Source organism: Wickerhamomyces anomalus, assembly GCF_001661255.1.
Source record: "Wickerhamomyces anomalus NRRL Y-366-8 unplaced genomic scaffold WICANscaffold_4, whole genome shotgun sequence".
NCBI lineage: Eukaryota > Fungi > Ascomycota > Saccharomycetes > Phaffomycetales > Wickerhamomycetaceae > Hansenula > Hansenula anomala.
Window position 1 is genome coordinate 591,770 of NW_017567113.1, and position 21,284 is coordinate 613,053.

Below are 21,284 nucleotides of genomic sequence, written 5' to 3' on the forward strand. Positions count from 1 at the left end.
AATGACAACAAACTTCCTTCATACGAAGAAGCTGTTGAAGATTCATGAACAATTTAAGTTTTTCCATATAATGTAGAAATTTTTGGACCCAGACACGACGTTAGTACAATTGACACGGTATTTACTGACAGACTGGTGATGTTTTTCTTTTGTCGTTTAAATCGCCCAAAATCTATACAATTACAAACGAATCGAAACAAAACTTTCTTGAAGACAATCAGCAATTCATTCATTTTCCAGTGAATAAAAAAAAGCAGACTAGAAGAAGGCGGTGATGAGCTATTATTCAGACACCTTGGGATTGCCAAACACAGACAAGGCTCGTTGGAGATTAAGAACTGATGAACTTGGAAGAGAAACTTGGGACTACATAGATGAATCAAATTTGACTTCCGATCCCCAATCAACTTTTGTTAAGTACCTGTTGAACACAGATGACTATAAAGCTGAGATTTTGCCACAACCTGAAACACCATTTGATGCTGCTAAGAATGGAGCTACTTTTTTCAAAAAATTGCAAGAAGAATGTGGTATTATTCCTTGTCAATATAAAGGCCCAATGTTTATGACAATTGGATATATTGCCGTCTGCTACTTCACCAAGACTAGAATAGAGGAGGCTCAAAGAATAGAGCTGATTAGATATATTGTCAATACAGCACATCCTGTCGATGGTGGTTGGGGTCTACATACTGTTGATAAATCTACTTGTTTTGGTACATCGATCAACTATGTTTCATTAAGACTTCTTGGTCTTCCAGCGGATCATCCTGTTTGTGTCAAGGCTAGAAGAACATTACATAGGCTTGGTGGTGCTATTGCTAATCCACATTGGGGGAAAGCATGGTTGTCAATTTTAAATTTATACAAATGGGAAGGTGTCAACCCAGCACCTCCAGAATTATGGGCGTTACCTTATACTCTACCAATACATCCAGGTAGATGGTGGGTTCATACACGTGGAATTTACCTACCACTAGGTTATTTATCAGCTTCCAAGGCCCAATGTGAACTAGATCCATTATTAGAGGAAATTAGAGCTGAAATTTACAGCAAACCTTTTGATGAGATTGATTTCTCAAAACATAGAAATACAGTTTGTGGTGTTGATTTATACTATCCTCATACCAAGATTCTTGATTTTGCCAACAATATTATGGTTGCTTATGAGAAATTCAGGCCAAATTGGGTTCTCAACTCTATCAAGAAATATACATATGGGTTGATCAAAAAAGAAATCCAAAATACTGATTACTTATGCATTGCCCCTGTCAACTTTGCATTCAATGCTATTGTTACATACTTAGAAGAAGGACCAGACTCTTATGAATTTAAAAGATTTAAAGAAAGATCTAAGGATGTTTTATTTTTGGGTCCACAAGGGCTTACAGTGATGGGAACAAACGGGTCACAGGTCTGGGATACAGCATTTGCAGTGCAATATTTCTTTATGGCAGGGCTGGATAAATTCCCGGAATATCATGAATTCATCGAAAGAGGATATAGATTTTTGGTGAGGTCACAATTTACAGAAGAATGTGTTGAAGGCAGTTTCAGGGATAAAAGAAAGGGTGCATGGGGATTTTCAACAAAGACTCAAGGATATGTTGTTAGTGATTGTACCGCAGAAGCTTTAAAGGCTATCATCATGGTGAGAAACAGTACACAATTTGCCCATTTGAAAGATTTGATCAAGGATGAGAATTTACAAGAGGGGATCGATGTTTTACTTTCTTTACAAAATGTTGGATCATTTGAATACGGCTCGTTTGCAACCTATGAAAAAATCAAAGCCACAACTTTACTTGAAAAATTGAACCCAGCTGAAGTGTTTGGTAACATCATGGTGGAATATCCTTATGTCGAATGCACAGATTCATCGGTTTTAGGTTTGACTTACTTCCGCAAATTTTCAAACTATAAACGTGATCAAGTTGATTTTGCAATCTATAGAGCTATTGAATATATTAAAAAAGCTCAAGGGGACGATGGTTCATGGTATGGTTGTTGGGGTATTTGTTTTACTTATGCTGCAATGTTTGCCCTTGAAGCTTTAGCTACTGTTGATGAAAATTATGAAAATTCTGAAGTTGTTCGTAAAGGTTGTGATTTCCTTGTATCACATCAAATGGAAGATGGTGGATGGGGTGAGTCTATGAAGTCATGTGAAACTCATACATATGTTGAATCTGATCAAAGTTTAGTTGTCCAAACTGCTTGGGTTGTGATTGGATTGATTTTAGCAGATTATCCAGATAGAAAAGTTATTGAGCGTGGTGTGAAATTATTGATGGAACGTCAATGCCCTACAGGTGAATGGTTATTTGAGTATGTTGAAGGTGTTTTTAATCATTCGTGTGCTATTGAGTATCCAAATTATAAATTCTTGTTCCCAATCAAGGCACTAGGTTTATTTAAAGAAAAATTTGGGGATGTTCCTTTAACTGTGTGATGTCTGTATATGTGAAATATATTTCAGAATTCAAGACATGCTTCACTTGTGAGAATATGTAACTCCGAACTGATGGGTCTAAAGTTGTCACTATCAATAATTGAATCTAGCTTGTGTTTTTTAATTGGAAGAATTGATGAATGAAGGTGCGAATCACCACTGAGTGGCCGCTGTCTGCTGTTGTTAAAGGAGCTCGTGCACGCTTCTGTTGGATCAGTCAAAATATTGGTTTCTGATTGAAATTCTTGAAATGCCGGTGAGGTTGGCTGCACTATAGAATCTGAGCTTGGATGTGTGAAATCAAAGTCTGGCTGCTTCAAGGTTATAGATGTGAAATCTTGATCTTCTTCATTTTTCTCAGTCTGAGTTGGGTATTTCATATTAATCATTGCGTCAAGCTTATCAAGTGCAGAATCATCACATATTTTACTAACCGCCTGTTCACTGTCACCGTCAATACCCCAAGATTCCTGAGATGTGCTATCTGGCACTGCTGATTGGTAAGCAAGCTTCTTCATTTCTGCACTCATTGTTTGAAACTGCCTTATTTTCAACTCAAACTCATGTTTTTTCAAGTGTTTAACGTTTTTAATAGTTTCAACATCTATCCCAACAAACTTGAGACTGTTTTCTTTGATTCTCTGAAGCTCCACTCCTTCCAACAAGTCAATGAAAGCGAATTCAGTAACCGCCTCTGTCATTAAAAACCACAAATTGATCTCAAAATGATCCTGTACACCAAACCAATCATAAAAATACCTTATTCAGGTTGGCGCTAAAAGTTGTTGAAGTAGTGGCCGTAGTCAAAAGCTTTGAGTATGAAAAAAAAAAAAAGACGTACGAAACGGTTCGATCAATTCATCTTTGGACCACCAGGACCATTATGCTGCTTCGAAACTTTGCTTCGAGAAGGGCGAAGGCTATACTTCAAAGGCCGTCTTTTGGTCATAGGCTTTTTGCAACTACAGGGCTTCAGTACAACAAAAATGCGTTCTATACTGCTCCTGGTCAAAGAGTGAGAAAACAAAAAACTGAAGAACAGATAGCTGAAGAAAAATTACAAGAGGATTTGAAATCTGATTCATGGATTGTGAGATGGGGTGCTAAAGTAAGAACAAAAGAATTCAAAAAGAAAATGACCTGGTACTATATTGGCTGCTATATTTTGTTTCTACTGTTTGGTTATAAGTATATGCGTGGTGTTTATAATAAAGAGAAGGAAGTTGAAGCTATAAGTCAAAAACAATTGAGCCACAACACCAGTGAATATGACGAATTGAGGTTCAAAGAACTCACGGGAAAACTTAGAAGAAGAGATGAGTTGAAACTTGCAGAATATAATAAACTTAAAGAACAAGGTGTTGAAGATTTTGAAAATGTTAAGGTTGACATTGAAAGTCAAAACACTTCTAATCAATCAATTTTACCAGCCAGAGATACAACTCCTTTTTATGATGATAAAGCGGAAGAATATGATTCCGAAATTAACTGGGAAGAGAAAATGGTATTCATGGGAAGAAGAAGAAAATGGTTAATGAAGCATTGTACAGGTGATGTATTGGAAGTTGCATGTGGTACTGGCCGTAATGTTAAATATCTTGATATGACACAGATTCATTCAATTACATTTCTTGACTCTTCATCCAAGATGATGGAAATTGCAAACCAAAAATTCAGAGAAAAATTTCCAACTTATAAGAATGCTGCATTTGTTGTTGGAAGAGCAGAAGATTTAGTTGAATTAGCACAAGACAAAACCAAGAAAAATGAATTATTAGTCAAGGATATTGATGATAATAAACTTCAAGTGACTGACGCCAGCACAAATATCAAATATGATACGATTATAGAGGCTTTTGGTATTTGCTCACATGAAGATCCAGTCAAAGCTCTCAAAAACTTTTCAACTTTATTGAAACCAGGTGGTAGAATTGTCCTACTTGAGCATGGTAGAGGTGAATATGATTTCATCAACAACATTCTGGATGGTAGAGCTGAAAAAAGACTGGAAACTTGGGGTTGTAGATGGAATTTAGATATCGGTGAGATTCTTGATGATTCTGGCTTAGAAATTACAGAAGAGAAGAGAACACATCTTGGTACTACTTGGTGTATTGTTGCAAAGAGAAAAGATGATTCGAAAAAGAAGGAAGAAATCGGATTCGTTGAGAAATATATCTCGCCAGGTATTCAAAAACGTGTTAAAGAAGTTTACAACAATGCTGACACTGGAAAGAAATGAAATCTATGCAAATTTGTAAATATTGTATAATCTAGAGAAATCAAAATTATTTGTAAATAAAAGAGAAATTTCAATTGCCTCTATATTTTTCAGCTGTAATGATACCTTGTCCCAAGGATTCCATAACTTCAATATCCACCAATTGTCCAGCATTTTCATATTGCATACTAGCTTCATAAGCACTGACAATTCTTGATTCCGTTATACCCAACTCACAAAATGCTAATGCTTTTATACAATTTGAATATCTTGTGATTGTGTTTCTTATACTCGAAGAGATTTGATCATTGGTGTCACTGTATATCTCCCAAGAACTTTCTTCTTCTAATCTTGTGATTGACACTGAACCAGCACCTGGATTATACTGACCTTTAGAGTTGACAGCTGTTGCATTCTTCCCTATAGTGCTGGAATTATTATTTGTCAACAAATCTTCGGTAGTTTTTCTCAACCATATGTAGCCATTGACACCGATAATTATGCTTACATTACCTGGTAATTGATGTGAATGGTTTTTAGCTCTAACAATTAAAGAACTTGGAACTTTCAAAAAAATACCATTTCTTAATTTACCATACTTCAAAGATCTTGTATGTAATGAAGCTGAACCATCTTGATAAAGTGACTGCACTTCAGCATTGAGTAAATCACCTTCTTTTAAGAAATTTCTCATTTGTAATTCATCACTTTCAGATTTTCTTCTAAGAACACCACCTGGCAAATTCACAGAACCCAACATTAGAACAGCATCTTGTTTAGCTCCTATATCAACTTTCCATCTTCTTTGACCAACTTCTGTAATTCTTCCAACAACATGATCACCAGTTTCTGGTTGATATCTTCCCCGTATCGGTGTAACACTCAACAATCTATTAGTTCTAGTAATGGTTCCTGCAACTGAACTATAGGTATGATTATCCAAATAATAAGTACCATGACCTCTCATCCAAATTGGATCATCTGTAACTAGCTCACCAGGTGTAACAACAGATTTTTTCAAACCATTTTCATCAGTTTGAACTTTTTGCTCTTCGTGATCTGATAGTAGTTCTATATCAGAGTCCGATTCTTCAGCATCGTTATATGTGAGTTGACTTGATTTTGATATGCTGAGAATATCCATCTTCTATACTTTTCTCGACTATTGCCAGGGAATATAACTTGTTGATAAGAGAAGCTCATCGCTAATAATCGAAATCTCTATACTAACAATTTTTTTTCTCTGAGCAGCTTGCGGGTAATATTCGCGGTCATCGAATTCAGAACATGAACCCAATAGAAAGAAATGATCTGATTGAAGCTTCAAAAAGCGTCCTTCAATTCCAGAATTGATTTAGCTCAATATTTCAATAATAAATTTAATTTAATAACTTTCTCTTTTTTGTTCTTACTCAAGAACACGAATTTTTGTATGTGACACCATCTTCGCGAATCCGTTTGATGTTTTCATTCAACTTGAAAATTTTTGGATCAAAAGCTCATCATCAAAAATCATTAAAAGTGAAGAGACATTTTTTTGTTGATGATCAAGTATTTCAAGCCATCAAAAAGAGTGACAACTGACTTTGCCAAGATGTCACGTGAACCAATAGATATCAGTCCACCAATCAATAGAGAAATGAAAGAATTGGACCGTTCATTTTTCCATAAAGAATTTGCAGTTGTTAAAGCAAGTTTTAGAGATCCAAGAGATATTGGAAAATTTTTGAGAAAGTATCCACAAGATATCTTGAATATTCCTGGGGTCCGTAATGTCATAAAGATTAAACCTTTCAATAGTAGAGCTGTTTTATTGACGGATAGATTAAGAATGCCAACTGACGCTGAAAATGTCCTGAGTAAAGATTGTTTGTATTATATGAAAAAACAACAACATCCTGTACGTTTAATGAGTCATTTATTGGAATTAGATTATGAATTTTGGAGAACTGATCAAATTTTGGGTGCTGTTTTACCAGAAGAATTATTAGATGATATACCATCAGGCTTTACTCAAACTGGTCATATTGCACATGTTAATTTAAGAAAAGAATTCAAACCTTACAAACATTTAATTGGACAAGTGATATTGGATAAAAACCCAAGCATTAGAACTGTTGTGGATAAAGTTGATTCCATCGCAACTGTTTATAGAACATTTGAAATGGAAGTTTTAGCTGGTGAAGATGATATGATTGTGGAACATAAGGAATCAAATTGTATTTTCCGTTTTAATTTCCAAAGCGTTTATTGGAATTCAAGATTACATTCTGAACATGAAAGATTGATTAATCTTTTCCAAGAAGGTGAAGTCGTTTTCGATGTGATGGCTGGTGTTGGTCCTTTTAGTGTTCCAGCTGCTAAAAGAAATGTAATTTGTTTTTCCAATGATTTAAACCCTGAATCTTACAAGTATTTGAATGAAAACATTAAATTGAATCATGTCACTTCAATTTACCCATATAACTCAGATGGTCATGACTTTATCAAGAATTGTTTTTCAATTCTTCAAGAAAAAAGAGACAAACAAAATGGTGAAATTGTTGTCATAACACCAGAAAAAAGAAGAAAAAAGGGTAAAAAAGCTATAAAAGATGGTGATGATATTAAACAATTATTAAAAGATCATAAGAAGGTGTTACCAATCCCAAAATTCATTAATCATTTTGTAATGAATTTACCAGATAGTGCTATTGAATTCCTTGGTGATTTTAATGGTATTTATGAAGGACAAAAAGAATTTTTAGAGAGTTGTGAAGGTTTCAAATTACCAAAAGTTCATGTTTATTGTTTTGAAAAATTTAGCCCAGATGAACCTGAACCAACAGAAGAAGATTTACAAAAAAGAGTTTTAGAAAGAATAAAGAAACAATTACAAAATGATGATTTAAATTATGAAGATGTGTTGTTTCAGTTGGTCAGAAAAGTTTCACCAACAAAACCAATGTATCGTGCATCATTTACATTACCAGAAGCTGTTGCATTTGGTCCAAAATTAGAGGGTAAAGAAAGTAATTGATAATTTAAAATAACCAATGTATATAGCATTTCATAGAAGTTTTCAATATTTCAAATCACCTTTAATATTACTCCAAAAATCTTGAATAAATTTCTTTTGATCCTCTTCTGGAGCACCTCTAACAAATAAATAAACTCTACTATCAACAGGTGTTGTCCAGCCACCTTTATTACCACTAACAACTTTACCACCAGTTTCTTCCAAGATGACCCAACCTGCAGCGACATCCCAACTTTGACAACCACCTTCCCAATAACCATCTAATTGACCAGAAGCTGTATGAGCAATATTCATTGCAGCTGATCCAAAAGATCTATATCCGTGAATAAAACCATGGTTTTTATCTAATAAAGATCTGAAAGTTTCCATCTTGATATCAAAGATTTCGCCCTCTCTATCAGAACCTGATTCTAAGGCAATAATTGAACTTTGTAAAGTGATTGGTTTTGATGATAAGTTTGGTAATTTTTCCCCATTTAAAAAGGCACCTTGACCTTTAATTGCACTGAATAATAAATTTAAATGTGGATTGAAAATAACCCCGACTGTTGGGGTTTTATTGATGGTGAAACCTAAAGAGATACAAGAATATGGGAAATTATGAATGAAATTTGTAGTACCATCAATTGGATCAACAATAAAAGTTGGATCATCAGTTAATTTAGTTTCACCCTCGACATAAGTTTCTTCACCAATGAATTTATAATTTGGGAATTTTGAGTAAATCTTTGTTGATACATTTTTCTCAACTAATTTATCAATTGCAGTGACTAAATCAACTGAATTTTTTTTATCATCAAATGTTTCTTTACCTGATTTTGATTTAATAATTTCACCAGATTCTTTAGCAAGTTCAACTAAGAAATCTCTAACTTCTTCTAGATTGACAGACATATTGATTAGTTATGGATAATGAATTGATGATATAGCGTATGTCAATTGAACTATAAGTTGATCAGAAAAAGTACAATTGACCATTGTGGCTGTTGATTATAATTAGAACTTGTTTAATAGCCATGTGATTTTCGCGACTCATGATTAGATAATCAATAACATCCCAACACCACCAAAAGTCGTGTTTAAACCGATTGTTTTTTTTTTGGCGTATCAGTCGCGTAAAAAAAGTATGTGAATATTTGAATTAACGTGAATGGAAACAACTATAGATCAATAACGTATCAGTGATTAGAATGACTGAATCAGAAGAACACAGTGACTACGAGGCTCAACCTGATCAACCTCAATTTGGCTCTGTAAGTTTAGGCTGTCCCAAGTTCAATGTGTTCAAATTACTAACATTCAAACAAGTCAACATCAAAAGTTGCAGTAAAAGTTGTTAGAGCAGCTTTAGCTTTGAATAATTCAAATATTCCAATAACTAAGGCCAATTTACAAAGACATGCTTGGGAAGATGTTCCTTTTGGTAGAGCTAATTTCCAACAAGCTTTGAACCTCGCAAATAGTATTTTAAATGACACATTTGGATTAACTATTGAAGAATTACCACCAAAGAAATCCTTAAACGATGGTAAAAAGAAAGAATCTAAAACACAACAATATATATTAGTTAACCAGCTTCAAGATCCTTATCTAAAATTCCAACTTGAGAGTCAATGGTTATCAAAATCTAATGCACTTTTCCAAAGTGAATTGATGGAAAAACGTCACGATTATAGAAACAATAAAGAATTATATCCAGCTTTATCTACAGATGAAGGTTTGGTGTTTAGTGGATTAGCATTAGCTATTGTTGCCATTATAATGGTTTCAAATAATCATATCAATCAAGTTGAATTAATTAAAATAATGAAGGAAACATTTGGTGTTGATCCAAATACTGAATTAGAAGTTTTAAATATAACGATTGAAGAATTTTTGAAAAAATTGGATAAAACTGATTATGTTAATAGAAGTTGTATTAAAAATGATAATGAAGAAGTTGTTGAATATAGTGTGGGGAGAAGAGCTAAATCAGAATTCAATAGAGAAAGTTTCATTGCATTCACACAAATTATATATAATGAACCTGATGGAAGTCCAGAATTTCTTGCACAGATTAATGCAACTATTGATGCTACATTTGGTACAGTTGCTACAGGTGAACAAGTATGAAAAGATATGAAGAGTGTATAATGTATTGATGAAATGGGGGATTAAAATCACTGAATGCAATAAACGGACTCACAACATGTAGGTGATGCAGAGCCACAGTATATTGTCAATGAGTTCTTTTCTTTCTATGGGTGACATGTAATCTCAGTGGTGATTAAAACACTCGTTGAAAAGACATGTCCCTTATGTATCTCCAAAAAAAGCACGGGAGTACTGAGCGCTAATCGAAATTGATATGTTAGTAATGACACTGAGGATTTGGAGATGGGTAGCTTTGAAAGCAGTAACCAGTTAAATAACAACACTCACAAAGAATTAAAGTCCAAGTCCTTTTAGTTAGACAATACTAAGGACTGAAGAGTTTGGTTCGCACACAAAGCAGTCTTTGAAACAGAGTGCCAGGGCCGCATTAGCGGTGTTCATATAAGCGTCTCGATGTATAACGCGTATAACATTAATTTGTAGAAGTTGAAATTGTTTTTTTTCTCTTGATTTGGCGAAAACAACCACCTCATGAAGAATTCGCGAATATGTCACTGATCTGATATTGGAACATCTTCAAACAGAGAATAGAATAAATAGAATAAGATAAAGTTAAATAAAATATTCTAAATCAATCAAAATAATCGAATTAACCAATTCTTTACTCAAATCTCACCCACAATAAATTTTCCCTTAAACGAACAATCATAAATAAGGTCCTGCCCTAACCGAAAAAATTCACCTGTTTTTCGTTTAAAAAAAGTTATCATCGCGTTGAAATCATTTCACAATCTTTTTCCACTCACTTGACCTCAAAGACAGTTATTGTTGTTGTTATTGTTGCTAGTTATAATGGCATTGGATACTTTGGACTACTCTGTGCTTATCGCTTTAGCTTTGGCTGTCGCTGCCTACTTCACAAAAGGGGTCTTATGGGCCGTTCCAGATGATGGTACAAAAGTTGTTGCAGAATCAAGAGATATAGTGGAAACTGTTGAAAATAATAATAAGGAGTATTTGATCTTTTATGGTTCCCAAACTGGTACTGCTGAAGATTATGCAAACAAGTTTGCCAAAGAATTGAAATCTAAGTTCAAATTGAATGTTATGGTTGCCGATTTGGAAGATTATGATTATGAATCTTTAAATCAATTGAAAATCCCAGTTTCTTTGTTTATTGCAACTTATGGTGAAGGTGACTATCCTGATTCCTCTTTAAATTTTGAAGAATATCTAGGTTCTCTTGCTGAAGGTGATTTAGAAAACATTAGTTACACTTTATTTGGATTGGGTAATTCAACTTATGAATTTTATAATGCAGCTGCAGAAAAGACAAATAATTCTTTAAAGAGCGCTGGCGCCTCTTTAATTGGTGAATTCGGTAAAGGTGATGATGGTGCTGGTACTTTAGATGAAGATTACCTAAGTTGGAAAGAGAACACTTTGGAAATTTTAAAAGATTTCTTAAAATTAGATGAACATGAAGCCAAATTTGAACCTTCTTTAACTTTAACAAGATTAGATCCAGGTGAATTTGATGAAGAAAAAGTGTTTTTAGGTGAACCAGATCGTTCTTATTTAGATGGTAAAACTGATTTATCATTAGGTCCTTTTGATCATGCTCATCCTTATTTGGCTCCAATTTCCTTCTCAAAAGAATTGTTCAATTCAAAAGATAGATCTTGTATCCATGCTGAATTTGATTTATCTCAAACAAACTTACGTTATTCAACAGGTGATCATCTTGCAGTTTGGCCATCAAATTCAAATGAAAAATTACAAGCTTTTTACAAAATTACAAATTTAAATGATCAATTAGATCAAGTTATTGATTTGAAACCTTTAGATTCAACTGTTTCCATCCCATTCCCAACTCCAACTACTGTGGGTGCTATCTTCCGTCATTATAAAGAAATTGGCGGTCCAGTTTCAAGACAATTGTTGAGTACTGTTAAACAGTTTGCTCCAACTGAAAATGCTAAAATTGAATCTGAAAGATTAAGTAAAGATAAAGATTCATTCGCTGCTGAAGTTCACTCTAAAAAATATGATTTTGCTGAAGTGCTAAGTTTATTATCAAATGGAGCCCCATGGGAAATTCCATTAGAATTTTTAATTGAATCTTTACCACATTTACAACCTCGTTATTATTCAATCTCCTCATCCTCATTAAATGAAAAGAAAACAATCCATATAACTGCTGTTGTTGAGGCTGAAAAATTCAATGATTCAAGATTAATCACAGGTGTTGCAACAAACTTGTTGCGTAACATTCAACTTGAACAAAATAATAACGATTCAAAACCATGGATTTCTTATGATTTATCAGGTCCAAGAGACAAGTTATCATCTTTTAAATTACCTGTTCATGTCCGTCGTTCCACCTTTAGATTACCTTCAAACCCATCAACTCCAATCATCATGATTGGTCCAGGTACTGGTGTTGCCCCATTTAGAGGTTTTATTAGAGATCGTGTAAAACAAGCAGAATCAGGTTCCACCATTGGGAAATCTGTCTTGTTTTATGGTTCTCGTACTTCTGAAGAAGATTTCTTGTATAAAGAAGAATGGCCTGAATATTCTAAAAAATTGGGTGAATCTTTTGAATTAATTACTGCTTTCTCAAGAGAAACTTCTAAGAAAGTTTATGCTCAACATAAATTACTGGAACGTTCGAAAGAAATTTTGGAATTGATTGATGCTGGTGCGTTTATTTACGTTTGTGGTGATGCTGGTAAAATGGCTAGAGATGTTAATAATGCATTGATTGAAATTATTTCTGAAGGTAAACAATTGTCAAAAGATCAAGCTCATGAAATTATTAGAAATTTCAAAACTTTGAATAAATACCAAGAAGATGTTTGGTGAATAATATCATTAATAGAAGATGTGGTAGTATAATTATAGAGCTAATAAAATGAAGACAGACAAAGTACTAGCTACATTGTAGAATGATAATGCAAGATTAACATTTATTTCTCATCTTTTTAACAATTCATTTTTTTATACATTGAAAACAAAACTGTAAAATCAACTAATTTCATTCCACTCTATTCATCACCAAATAAATTTCCAAGTGCACCATTCTCCACAAATGGATCATTCATCATATCAGATTCATTCTTTTTCTTCTTTGTGATCATTTCCAATTGTTTATTTCTATCCTTTTTAAACTTTTCATCATCATGATCTTCATCTTTAACTTGTTGAATTAAATCTAATAATGCATTTCTTTGTTCTTTCAGATTTTTGGACTCTGCTAATCCTTGTTCGTATTTTTGGATATGGACATCTGTAGCATTTGGTAAATAATTTTTCAAAACAGTTGAAATATATTGACTTCTTCCTCTCAAGTTGATATATAAAACAGTTAAAACATATGCTGCTTCATTTTGTGCTTCACGATAAAAATCATCAGTTAAAACAAAAATTAATGACTTGGTTAAATATTCACACAAGAAATTATCAACTTCATCATTCTTCATAATAATTTCTGTTATCAGTGATCTAACAATAAGTAAAACATTGAAAGAACTTCTTGAATCTTTAAACATAATTAAATGACAAACAAAATTTAAAAATGAACCTAAAACTTGCATATTGTTGAAAACCAATTTACGGATTGCCTTTTGAGTTGGAGTTAATGGATTTTTGTAACCATATTGACCAACACAATCAACTAACAATCTAATTGTAACTTGTGTAACTTGTCTCAATAAATGTTCCTCCATCATTTCTTCAGATAATTGATCATCATTTTCATCAAAATTCATACCTGAAATGTAAACTTTTTCCCATTTATTGATTAACAATTCATCTAATGTATTGAACATTTGAGGTAACAATTGTGACATGAAATCATCAACATTTGTAGGTGGACATTTTTTGATAACCGCCCTCAAACTCACATTGATCATATGTTTCCATGAATGCAATGTAATACCAACTTTTTCACCCGTGGCAGCTCTCCAAAATAGATCGGCAATACCAGGAATTGTGTAAAAAGTATCTTCAAGTTCACAAATTGATGCAATAGACAGGAAAACATATTCCCTAGTATACCTAACAATATGACCAACAGAATCTGCAAAATCTCTCAAGGTATTCATAGCTTTTTCACTCTCCTCCAAAAATGAATCACGGGTTTGGATAGAAACACCCATTTGCCAAAATCTTTCCACTGTAGTATCACGAACAAATGATTGAACAACTTCCGGAAGATCAGTCCAATTTGCTGGATTATGATACGCTTGAATTTGATACAACAGTTGTAAAATATGAGGGATAATTGGAATAACCCTAGGTCTCCATAGTCTTAATAAATTCTTGAATTCTGGAGTATCATGTGGTAATTTTTCAATTGAGTACTGGAGTAATAATCTTGTTGTTCTAATAGGGAAAATAGTGGACCATCTTTCTTTCAAATCAGATTTTAGTTTCAGCCCTTGCTCATCCATAGGTGTCTTTAATAAATCAGCACCAGGACTAATATTTCTAGTTTTGAAATAATCAGCAATTTGCACAATTCCTAATCTCTCCATGAACCATTGAAGTTCACTTAAACCTTTCATAGTATCAGGGTTAGTCCAAGCTGCGATCTCAGGTTCAACAACTTTAATAAATCTTTCATCTTTATTTGGAACAGACGCTCTTTGTGAAACAACTAATAAGAATGCCTTGAAAGTGACAGCTTCAGTTGGTGTTAGCCTTGGTAATAAATTTTCAATGACTTGCTCAAGATCATCTAAAATATTTTTGAAGCTTTCAGGCATCAGAAAGGCAATCCTATTCAATTCAGTACCACAACTTGTTCTAAGATCTTTAACCAGTGATGTTTCTTCTTCCGTACCGTTTGATGGGTATTCAAAAGTTGAGAGTGTAAGAAGTTTCTCTATAACCTTGAAGATCATATGCTCTTTCAACAGTGGTGTGAATTGAACATACATTTGACCTAGTCTTTTCAACAAAACAGGATCTTTCAGTTCAACATTTAATAGTTTTTGTGCTAGTTCTTCAACTTGAATCAAAAGTTGATCCAGTTTTTCATTATAATTTGCCTTATTGTAGTAGATTTTCCACCTAACAATACCCCTTACACATGACTCTGTGATGTCTAGTTGAGAGATCCCTAAAATAAATGGCTCTCCATGATGATCTAATTTTGCTGAATTGATAACTTGGTTACCTAGCTCAGATGAAAAGAAAGACTCCAATCTGTTATTTAACCATAAGAGACCCATATCAGCTTTGACACATGCAATCAGCCTTATGATATCATCAATTAGCTTCTTATAGTTACCTAAAAATGAGTAGGTTTCTGCTTGGGAGTTAAAGTCAACAGCTAAGAATTTTTGACTTATATGATCTTCATTGAAGTCACTGTAATTGACAAGCTTTGAAGCCGCAACTTCCAATAAGTCTGGAATGATTTTTTCAATGATGGCAATTTTGGCATCATCCCTAAGCATATATCCCCAAAAGTTCAATGAAATGGAACTTATAGTAAGACTGGGACTTGTAGTGGTTGATAAAACCAATTCCAAGTACTTACCAATATCTGATGAGTCAGTGGAGATTTTGGTCAAATGTTCGCTTAATCCAACAACCATTTCAGTAAATTTTTTGGTGAAAGCATACAGCTCATCATCAATATCATCTGGGTCATTTTGGATTGAGCTGTAAATAGTTCCAAGTAATTGAATGCCTTCAGGTTTAAAAATTGACCCAACAATTTGTTCCAGATCAATTTCTTCATTGAAGCTTCTAGTAAAAAGAATATGCAAACAATCAACAGTTAGGATTTTAACTCTGATATTGGACACCAAAATAGCATCTAAAAATGTTTTCAAAATTTGTGCTTGGTTCAATAGACTACTATATGGCCAATTCAAACACGTCTTTAGCGTCTCAAGAATCTTGATCATACTTCTTTCATCACCATTCCTTATTGATTCGTTCAACAGCTCTTGCCAAATTAAAAGCCAGCCTTCCTTAGTAGCCTTTGACTCTTGTAAGTTCACATTAGGCTCATAAATGGAATTCAGCAAGGTATCTGGTAAAACAACGTTTGTACACATTGAGTTCAAGACCTGACTTCTTTTCGATGTGATGGAATCATCCAATATGTAAACATCTTCAAACAATGTTCTGAATATAATTAATGATAACTCCCTAGTATGAGAGCTAGCTTTGAATAAGCCCAAAAGATCTTTGTCCATTGTAGCCCAACCTTCAACCAATTTTTGTGATGTGGCCAGTTTATCTTCATATTTTTCAACAAAGGAGCCCCAACATCTTTTAGCAACAGCGACCCATAGAAATGCTAGTTTTTCTTTTAAAAAATGTGGATCTTCAGGTAACAATTTCATTGAAAGGTCAATGATCCAACTTCTAATAGCTAGCTTCTTCTCTTGGTCATAATTTGACCATTCACGATTGATGGAGTTTTGCAAAAGTGTTAACCCAAAATGACGAACAATAGCACTTTGAGAAGGAAGCGCTAGCTCATACCCCCAAAGTGGTGACTCTTCTTGTCTTTTCACCTGTTCCAAAAAGGACTGTGCCTCTTGACGATCTGTGTTTGAGGTCTTTGGTGAATGGATTAACTCTAAAGCACTGACGATTTTACTGACACCATTTAAATCCATCTTTCTTTAAGTGTCTGTTCTTTTTTTCTCTATTATTATGATGTGTATCTATAATGATTTTGGATGTGATGCTTGGTATTAATTGAGGATATGCAAATAAAAATCCAAACAAAGGACTGGATGCAAAGAGTCACAAATGTAAGATCAAAGCAATCTAATCAATACTCTTAGCCTCTCTGAATATCAACCTTAGAGCAGCCTGAAATGGTTTTCTCTGGTTGTTGATGTTTTTCGACGTTTTTGAGCTGAGCTGCGAAAAGTGTAAATAAAAACAAAAACAAATAAACAAATCCAATCTCTCTCCAGCCAATTGAATCACAAGCGCTTGAAAGAAAGTGTATTGAGGTTTATGATCTCCCTGGTTAGCACCTCTGAATCCTTAGATGCAATATGCACGGTTTTTCTAGCCTGAATGTGTACCTTGGTTGTATGTGTAAAGGTGTTATCAATCACTTTCTATCGAAGTTTTTTTTTCGCACTGTTGATTTTTAAAAGGACAATCACAGATTTTGCAAAACAGATTCGCGAAAGATTTTAGCTACACCAGATTGAGATTTAAAATGACATTAAAAACTAATTAAATATACATAAAGTGATACAGATCATAAGTAAAATTTTCTTTTGTCTCTGTCCATATCTGGTCTGTGCTCCCATTCGATCTCGTTCTTGATTCCCTTTTGGACCCTTCTCAACTTCAATGTGAATTGAGGACCCAATTCTTGTAAACCCACCTTCTCTTCGTTTCTGAAAATATATCTATGTCTTCTGAAAAAGATAAAATCTCTTTGGTTATGCAATGTGACGACGTTTCTTCCTTCAAACTCAGGTTTTTGAGGAAATAGTGATTGGAATAATCTACCAACAGTTTGACCTAATCTTGTGTTGAAGTTGTTCAATACCAACTCCGGTATATGATCTGTAGCAGTACCATGACCTTGAATCTTCTTACCATTGACTAATGACGTTATTGAAAAATAAAATGTAGGACCTTCTGGTAAATGTATAAATGTTATACCATTAACATTTTTCTTATCTTCATTTATCACTAGCAAGTCGGTATACCCTCTATTTGTACAGAACCCTGCAATTTCCTTCATTGAATATTCCCTTTTACGTTTAACAAATGTGACATTTGGAAAAGATTCCATCAACATATCAGCAAATTCATATGCAGCTTTTCTAGCATTAGCATTAGTGGTTAGCAGAATTTTTGGTTCACGACCGTCAAAATATGAGGCGAAATCATCTTCACCTTCAAACTCTTGACCAATAGTTTCATCAAAAACCCTTTTGGATTCAATAGTATCTGGAACATTTTGCGCTAATCTTTCTTCTTTTAATTCTGGATTCGCACGCTCTTCTTTAGCTCTTTCAGCACGAAGTTTGTGACGAGCTTTGTTTTTCTCTTTCTTCAAAGCAGCAAAAAGCTCTTTTCTTCTCTCCTTATTCTTGATCTTTATTCTCTCTTCCGGTGCCATAGCTAGATTACCTGTCTTTCTCTTTAGAAAGATATATCTTGTTGATTCATTAGCTTCACCTCTTTTAAAGGATAATAATTTTTTTTTTACAATATTCTCTGAGTTCCGGGAGATGAGCCGGATTTACAATTTCCGAGACCTCGTAATATTCACTTCAGTAAACTTTAATCAATGAAAGCTGGCTTCCTCTGTTTATTACTGTTCTTTGAAATGCAATCAATGGTGTTGGAACTCAATGATGCTAAAGATTGGGGATATTTCAACAAAGGAAAGGCTAATGTTCTATACAAATATATAGGCAATGATCAAAAATTGAAGAGAAAACTACTTAGATTGAGATTATCAGACCAAGTAATCACAACATCAGAAGTCTTCCGATACATTAATAACAAGATAAAACCTTTATTACCTGAAACAATTGATTGTGGCTTAGTCAAGGTCGGGTTCAATGCTGATGGTGCTCTAAATGATGGTTTCGGACTTCTGATTCCAAATATGCTACCTGAGGATGCTGAGGTGCAACAGGCAGAGAACTACTTCAAAACCTACAAGAGTAGCGACTCATTTATATTGGAGCTTAAACCAAAATGGCTAACAAATGTGGATAAGAAATGTCGCAATTGTGCTCATCATAAGTATAAATATGGTGTTGATCCAAAGTTTTGTTCGCTTGACTTACTCGAGAAAACTCAATTGTCATTGACAGTATCACTGATCACTAATGACTTCAGAATCCAAGCAGCTTTATACAGATATTTTACCTCTGATGATAATATACTGCTTAAGCTGAAAAATCTTCAAACAATTGACCAAAATGTTCTTGATCTTGATAGTGAAACAGAAGTCACCGATCAATTTTGTACTGTGATGACGTTACGAGATGTTACCGTATTCATTGTTGTTAAAGATGGAGTCGTCATTAATTCAGTTGTAACAGACACTGATCCAAAGTCCAAATCGAAATGGAAGCATTGGGTTTCTACGGAAAAGAAACTAATAGATGATGGATATTATACTAGAACTAATACAAGGCATAATTAAACATCGTTGTTTATCACCTCAATTGTTCCAGACACACATAACTCACCATCTTCATTCTCTATCCAAGTATCATACTTTAAATCACTTGTTTGTCCTAAGCAAAGCTTGATTTTTTCATTGGCAAATAAAGGCGCAATGTTTTTATACTTGAATGACTTTACTACTAGATCACCGAACAACGTTGAAAACCATTCCAACAGCAGCGTGACAGTTAACGGTCCATGAACTAATATATTAGGGTAGCCTTCTCTCATGGCATAGTCTTTGTTGTAGTGAATTCTATGGGCATTAAAGGTTAAACTGGAATATCTGAAAAGCAGAATATCGGTTGGCTTCAATTCATGGGTATATATAGCTGGTTTTTGTGGAAATTGTGGAGTACTTTTCTTATACAAATCATTCGTATAAAATAACGACCTTCTTTCAACAAGTGAAATCAACCCATCGGCCACAACTTCTCTTTGAATAGTGACCATGTGGTTCTCACCAAATGATTTCGAATTTTGAATTGATTCAACACATACAGCTTGAGAGTCATAAGCAACTGGATGTAAAAAGTCTATTTGACCACCTGTCCAAAGCCTTCTTTTAAACATCAGGTTGGCAGGAATTTGATGAGAATCATAACCATCCTTTGAGAGCTCTGTTTCTTCATGTTTAGGGTTGAAATATAAAAGATGGTATCCATTCGACAAGAACTTTCCCAGTGGTTTTTGGACGTTAAAGTATGAGTACAGAGCCGCTTTCAAATACTGTGAGTGAGTGGAGGACATCGTGTCCATCAGGATCCATTGTCTTCCTTTCATTTTTTTATATTGATCATAGTGAAAGAGAGCAAAGGTTTAATACGTTAGAACTCAAACATAGTCTCTATGTGAATCGCGAAATTCACACTTACACATGGTAAATGACAGATATTCGATATTTTGTCGTACTACAAATACCGTCGATTTATAAGTTTCCCAGCTTCAAAAGTTTATTCAATAACTAGTACTTACTCCATAATGGCGTAAATCATCAGTACATCAGACAATACCGTCGACGACTTCGAAAACATCATAAATACTTATTTTGACTATCTAGTATTTGCAAACTTCACTTCATTAGGATTCAACTTATGCTCCCGATAAAACAAATAGAAACGCAACACATGCAACTGACATAACGGACACCTTAGATTATAAGGATATGGAAATATTAATCCAGCATTGTTGTATCGACTTTGGGCTTTAGTTGCCTCTATGAGACACTGGCAATGGAAATAATGACCACAAGGCAAAATTGTTATTCTATCTTGATCATCGTACTCGTCTAAGCATATAACACAAAATCGCTCATCGTTCGTGCTCTGATCATTTCTATCTATTGTGGAAGACTCGTAAATACCAGTATTTATATCATCGATAACAATCATATCGGCGCTGATACGTGTATCTGTCTCTGGTTGGCCATCAATTGTAGCTGCACTTGAATCTGAATCGCTCTGTAACTTCGATTTAGACTGCTCACCAGTCGAGTCATTCTGCTCATCTGTTTCAACCTCCTGGGAAACTCTTCTAGCTTTCATTTCACGGTATTCACTATACAGAATAGTCCTGCAAAAACTTCTCTCAAACAAAAGAAAATTAAAGTTTTTAGACACTTGAGAGTGATATTGAGGAATATAGTTATCAATGTTGGATCTTGTAACTTTTTCAAAATGAACATTCCGTACAATTCCAAGCTCAATATCATCAGCTCTCTTCTTTTTGGACTGTCTTCTTTCAACTTTTTCAACTAAGTAGCTGATTATAACTAATATATAGAATGACAAGACGATGAACCAGATAGGGATTGAAACAATCATAATGAGCAACGCTTGCCAGCAAATGTATGTTTTGAACCAAATTTTTGCCTTTGAATAGTTTCTCACAGCTGCATCTCGTGTTACATTGAGTTTTCTCGTTTCAAAACTAGTCATTAAATATTTAAGACAGAAGCCTGATATTGCAGAAGCAAGAACATGTCCTAAAACTATCAACACAATCATGTCAAGTTTTTTTACAGCTTTCTGAGAGTGAGCGTCATCTTTAGAACTTGATGCCTGAGTTGGTGTGACTGTGGGTATGTTTGAAGTTGTCGTTTGTGTCTCTTTCGTGGTGTGATCATATGTTGTTGTTGAATCTGAAGAGTCTTCACTGCCGTGTGAACTATGGGTCATCAAACCTCCAAAAATAGCAGCAGGAATTAAAAACCCAAACAAAGCTTCTGTACCAAAGATCAAAAGGAATATTGTTGGCAGGTATTTAAATAGTAACATATTAATGATCAACCAAACGTGGTTCAGGTTAAT

General features: G+C 34.1%; 11 protein-coding genes across 11 annotated transcripts; 5 read left to right on the plus strand and 6 right to left on the minus strand.

Moving 5' to 3' along the window:
* Nucleotides 1-274: 274 nt before the first annotated feature.
* ERG7 (lanosterol synthase ERG7) lies at nt 275-2,452 on the plus strand (the record flags this gene model as incomplete). Its single annotated transcript, XM_019183526.1, has 1 exon — nt 275-2,452. One exon carries the CDS (start codon nt 275-277, stop codon nt 2,450-2,452), a length of 2,178 nt encoding a protein of 725 aa, XP_019038024.1.
* A 475-nt stretch (nt 2,453-2,927) lies between these two features.
* Nucleotides 2,928-4,694, plus strand: OMS1 (putative RNA methyltransferase; the record flags this gene model as incomplete). Its single annotated transcript, XM_019185726.1, has 2 exons — nt 2,928-2,952; nt 3,421-4,694. The coding sequence occupies 2 exons, from the start codon at nt 2,928-2,930 to the stop codon at nt 4,692-4,694; spliced, it is 1,299 nt and encodes a 432-aa protein (XP_019038025.1).
* A 70-nt stretch (nt 4,695-4,764) lies between these two features.
* RRP4 (exosome non-catalytic core subunit RRP4) lies at nt 4,765-5,817 on the minus strand (the record flags this gene model as incomplete). Its single annotated transcript, XM_019181998.1, has 1 exon — nt 4,765-5,817. The coding sequence occupies one exon, from the start codon at nt 5,815-5,817 to the stop codon at nt 4,765-4,767; it is 1,053 nt and encodes a 350-aa protein (XP_019038026.1).
* Nucleotides 5,818-6,294: 477 nt separating this feature from the next.
* Nucleotides 6,295-7,659, plus strand: TRM5 (tRNA (guanine) methyltransferase; the record flags this gene model as incomplete). Its single annotated transcript, XM_019180884.1, has 1 exon — nt 6,295-7,659. A coding segment is annotated over one exon (1,365 nt), but the record flags the coding sequence as incomplete, so codon positions are not given.
* A 75-nt stretch (nt 7,660-7,734) lies between these two features.
* On the minus strand, nt 7,735-8,586 carry WICANDRAFT_32494 (inositol monophosphatase family protein; the record flags this gene model as incomplete). The annotated part of the gene is made up of 1 exon (XM_019181971.1): nt 7,735-8,586. One exon carries the CDS (start codon nt 8,584-8,586, stop codon nt 7,735-7,737), a length of 852 nt encoding a protein of 283 aa, XP_019038028.1.
* Nucleotides 8,587-8,882: 296 nt separating this feature from the next.
* On the plus strand, nt 8,883-9,804 carry NSE3 (Smc5-Smc6 complex subunit NSE3; the record flags this gene model as incomplete). The annotated part of the gene is made up of 2 exons (XM_019183527.1): nt 8,883-8,945; nt 9,001-9,804. 2 exons carry the CDS (start codon nt 8,883-8,885, stop codon nt 9,802-9,804), a joined length of 867 nt encoding a protein of 288 aa, XP_019038029.1.
* Nucleotides 9,805-10,638: 834 nt separating this feature from the next.
* NCP1 (NADPH--hemoprotein reductase) lies at nt 10,639-12,654 on the plus strand (the record flags this gene model as incomplete). The annotated part of the gene is made up of 1 exon (XM_019185727.1): nt 10,639-12,654. One exon carries the CDS (start codon nt 10,639-10,641, stop codon nt 12,652-12,654), a length of 2,016 nt encoding a protein of 671 aa, XP_019038030.1.
* A 182-nt stretch (nt 12,655-12,836) lies between these two features.
* On the minus strand, nt 12,837-16,433 carry MSN5 (karyopherin MSN5; the record flags this gene model as incomplete). The annotated part of the gene is made up of 1 exon (XM_019181869.1): nt 12,837-16,433. One exon carries the CDS (start codon nt 16,431-16,433, stop codon nt 12,837-12,839), a length of 3,597 nt encoding a protein of 1,198 aa, XP_019038031.1.
* A 602-nt stretch (nt 16,434-17,035) lies between these two features.
* RPF1 (rRNA-binding ribosome biosynthesis protein RPF1) lies at nt 17,036-17,911 on the minus strand (the record flags this gene model as incomplete). Its single annotated transcript, XM_019181933.1, has 1 exon — nt 17,036-17,911. One exon carries the CDS (start codon nt 17,909-17,911, stop codon nt 17,036-17,038), a length of 876 nt encoding a protein of 291 aa, XP_019038032.1.
* Nucleotides 17,912-18,948: 1,037 nt separating this feature from the next.
* Nucleotides 18,949-19,758, minus strand: HTD2 (hydroxyacyl-thioester dehydratase HTD2; the record flags this gene model as incomplete). Its single annotated transcript, XM_019182042.1, has 1 exon — nt 18,949-19,758. One exon carries the CDS (start codon nt 19,756-19,758, stop codon nt 18,949-18,951), a length of 810 nt encoding a protein of 269 aa, XP_019038033.1.
* Nucleotides 19,759-20,027: 269 nt separating this feature from the next.
* On the minus strand, nt 20,028-21,251 carry WICANDRAFT_79373 (RING finger protein; the record flags this gene model as incomplete). Its single annotated transcript, XM_019184878.1, has 1 exon — nt 20,028-21,251. One exon carries the CDS (start codon nt 21,249-21,251, stop codon nt 20,028-20,030), a length of 1,224 nt encoding a protein of 407 aa, XP_019038034.1.
* Nucleotides 21,252-21,284: the final 33 nt, after the last annotated feature.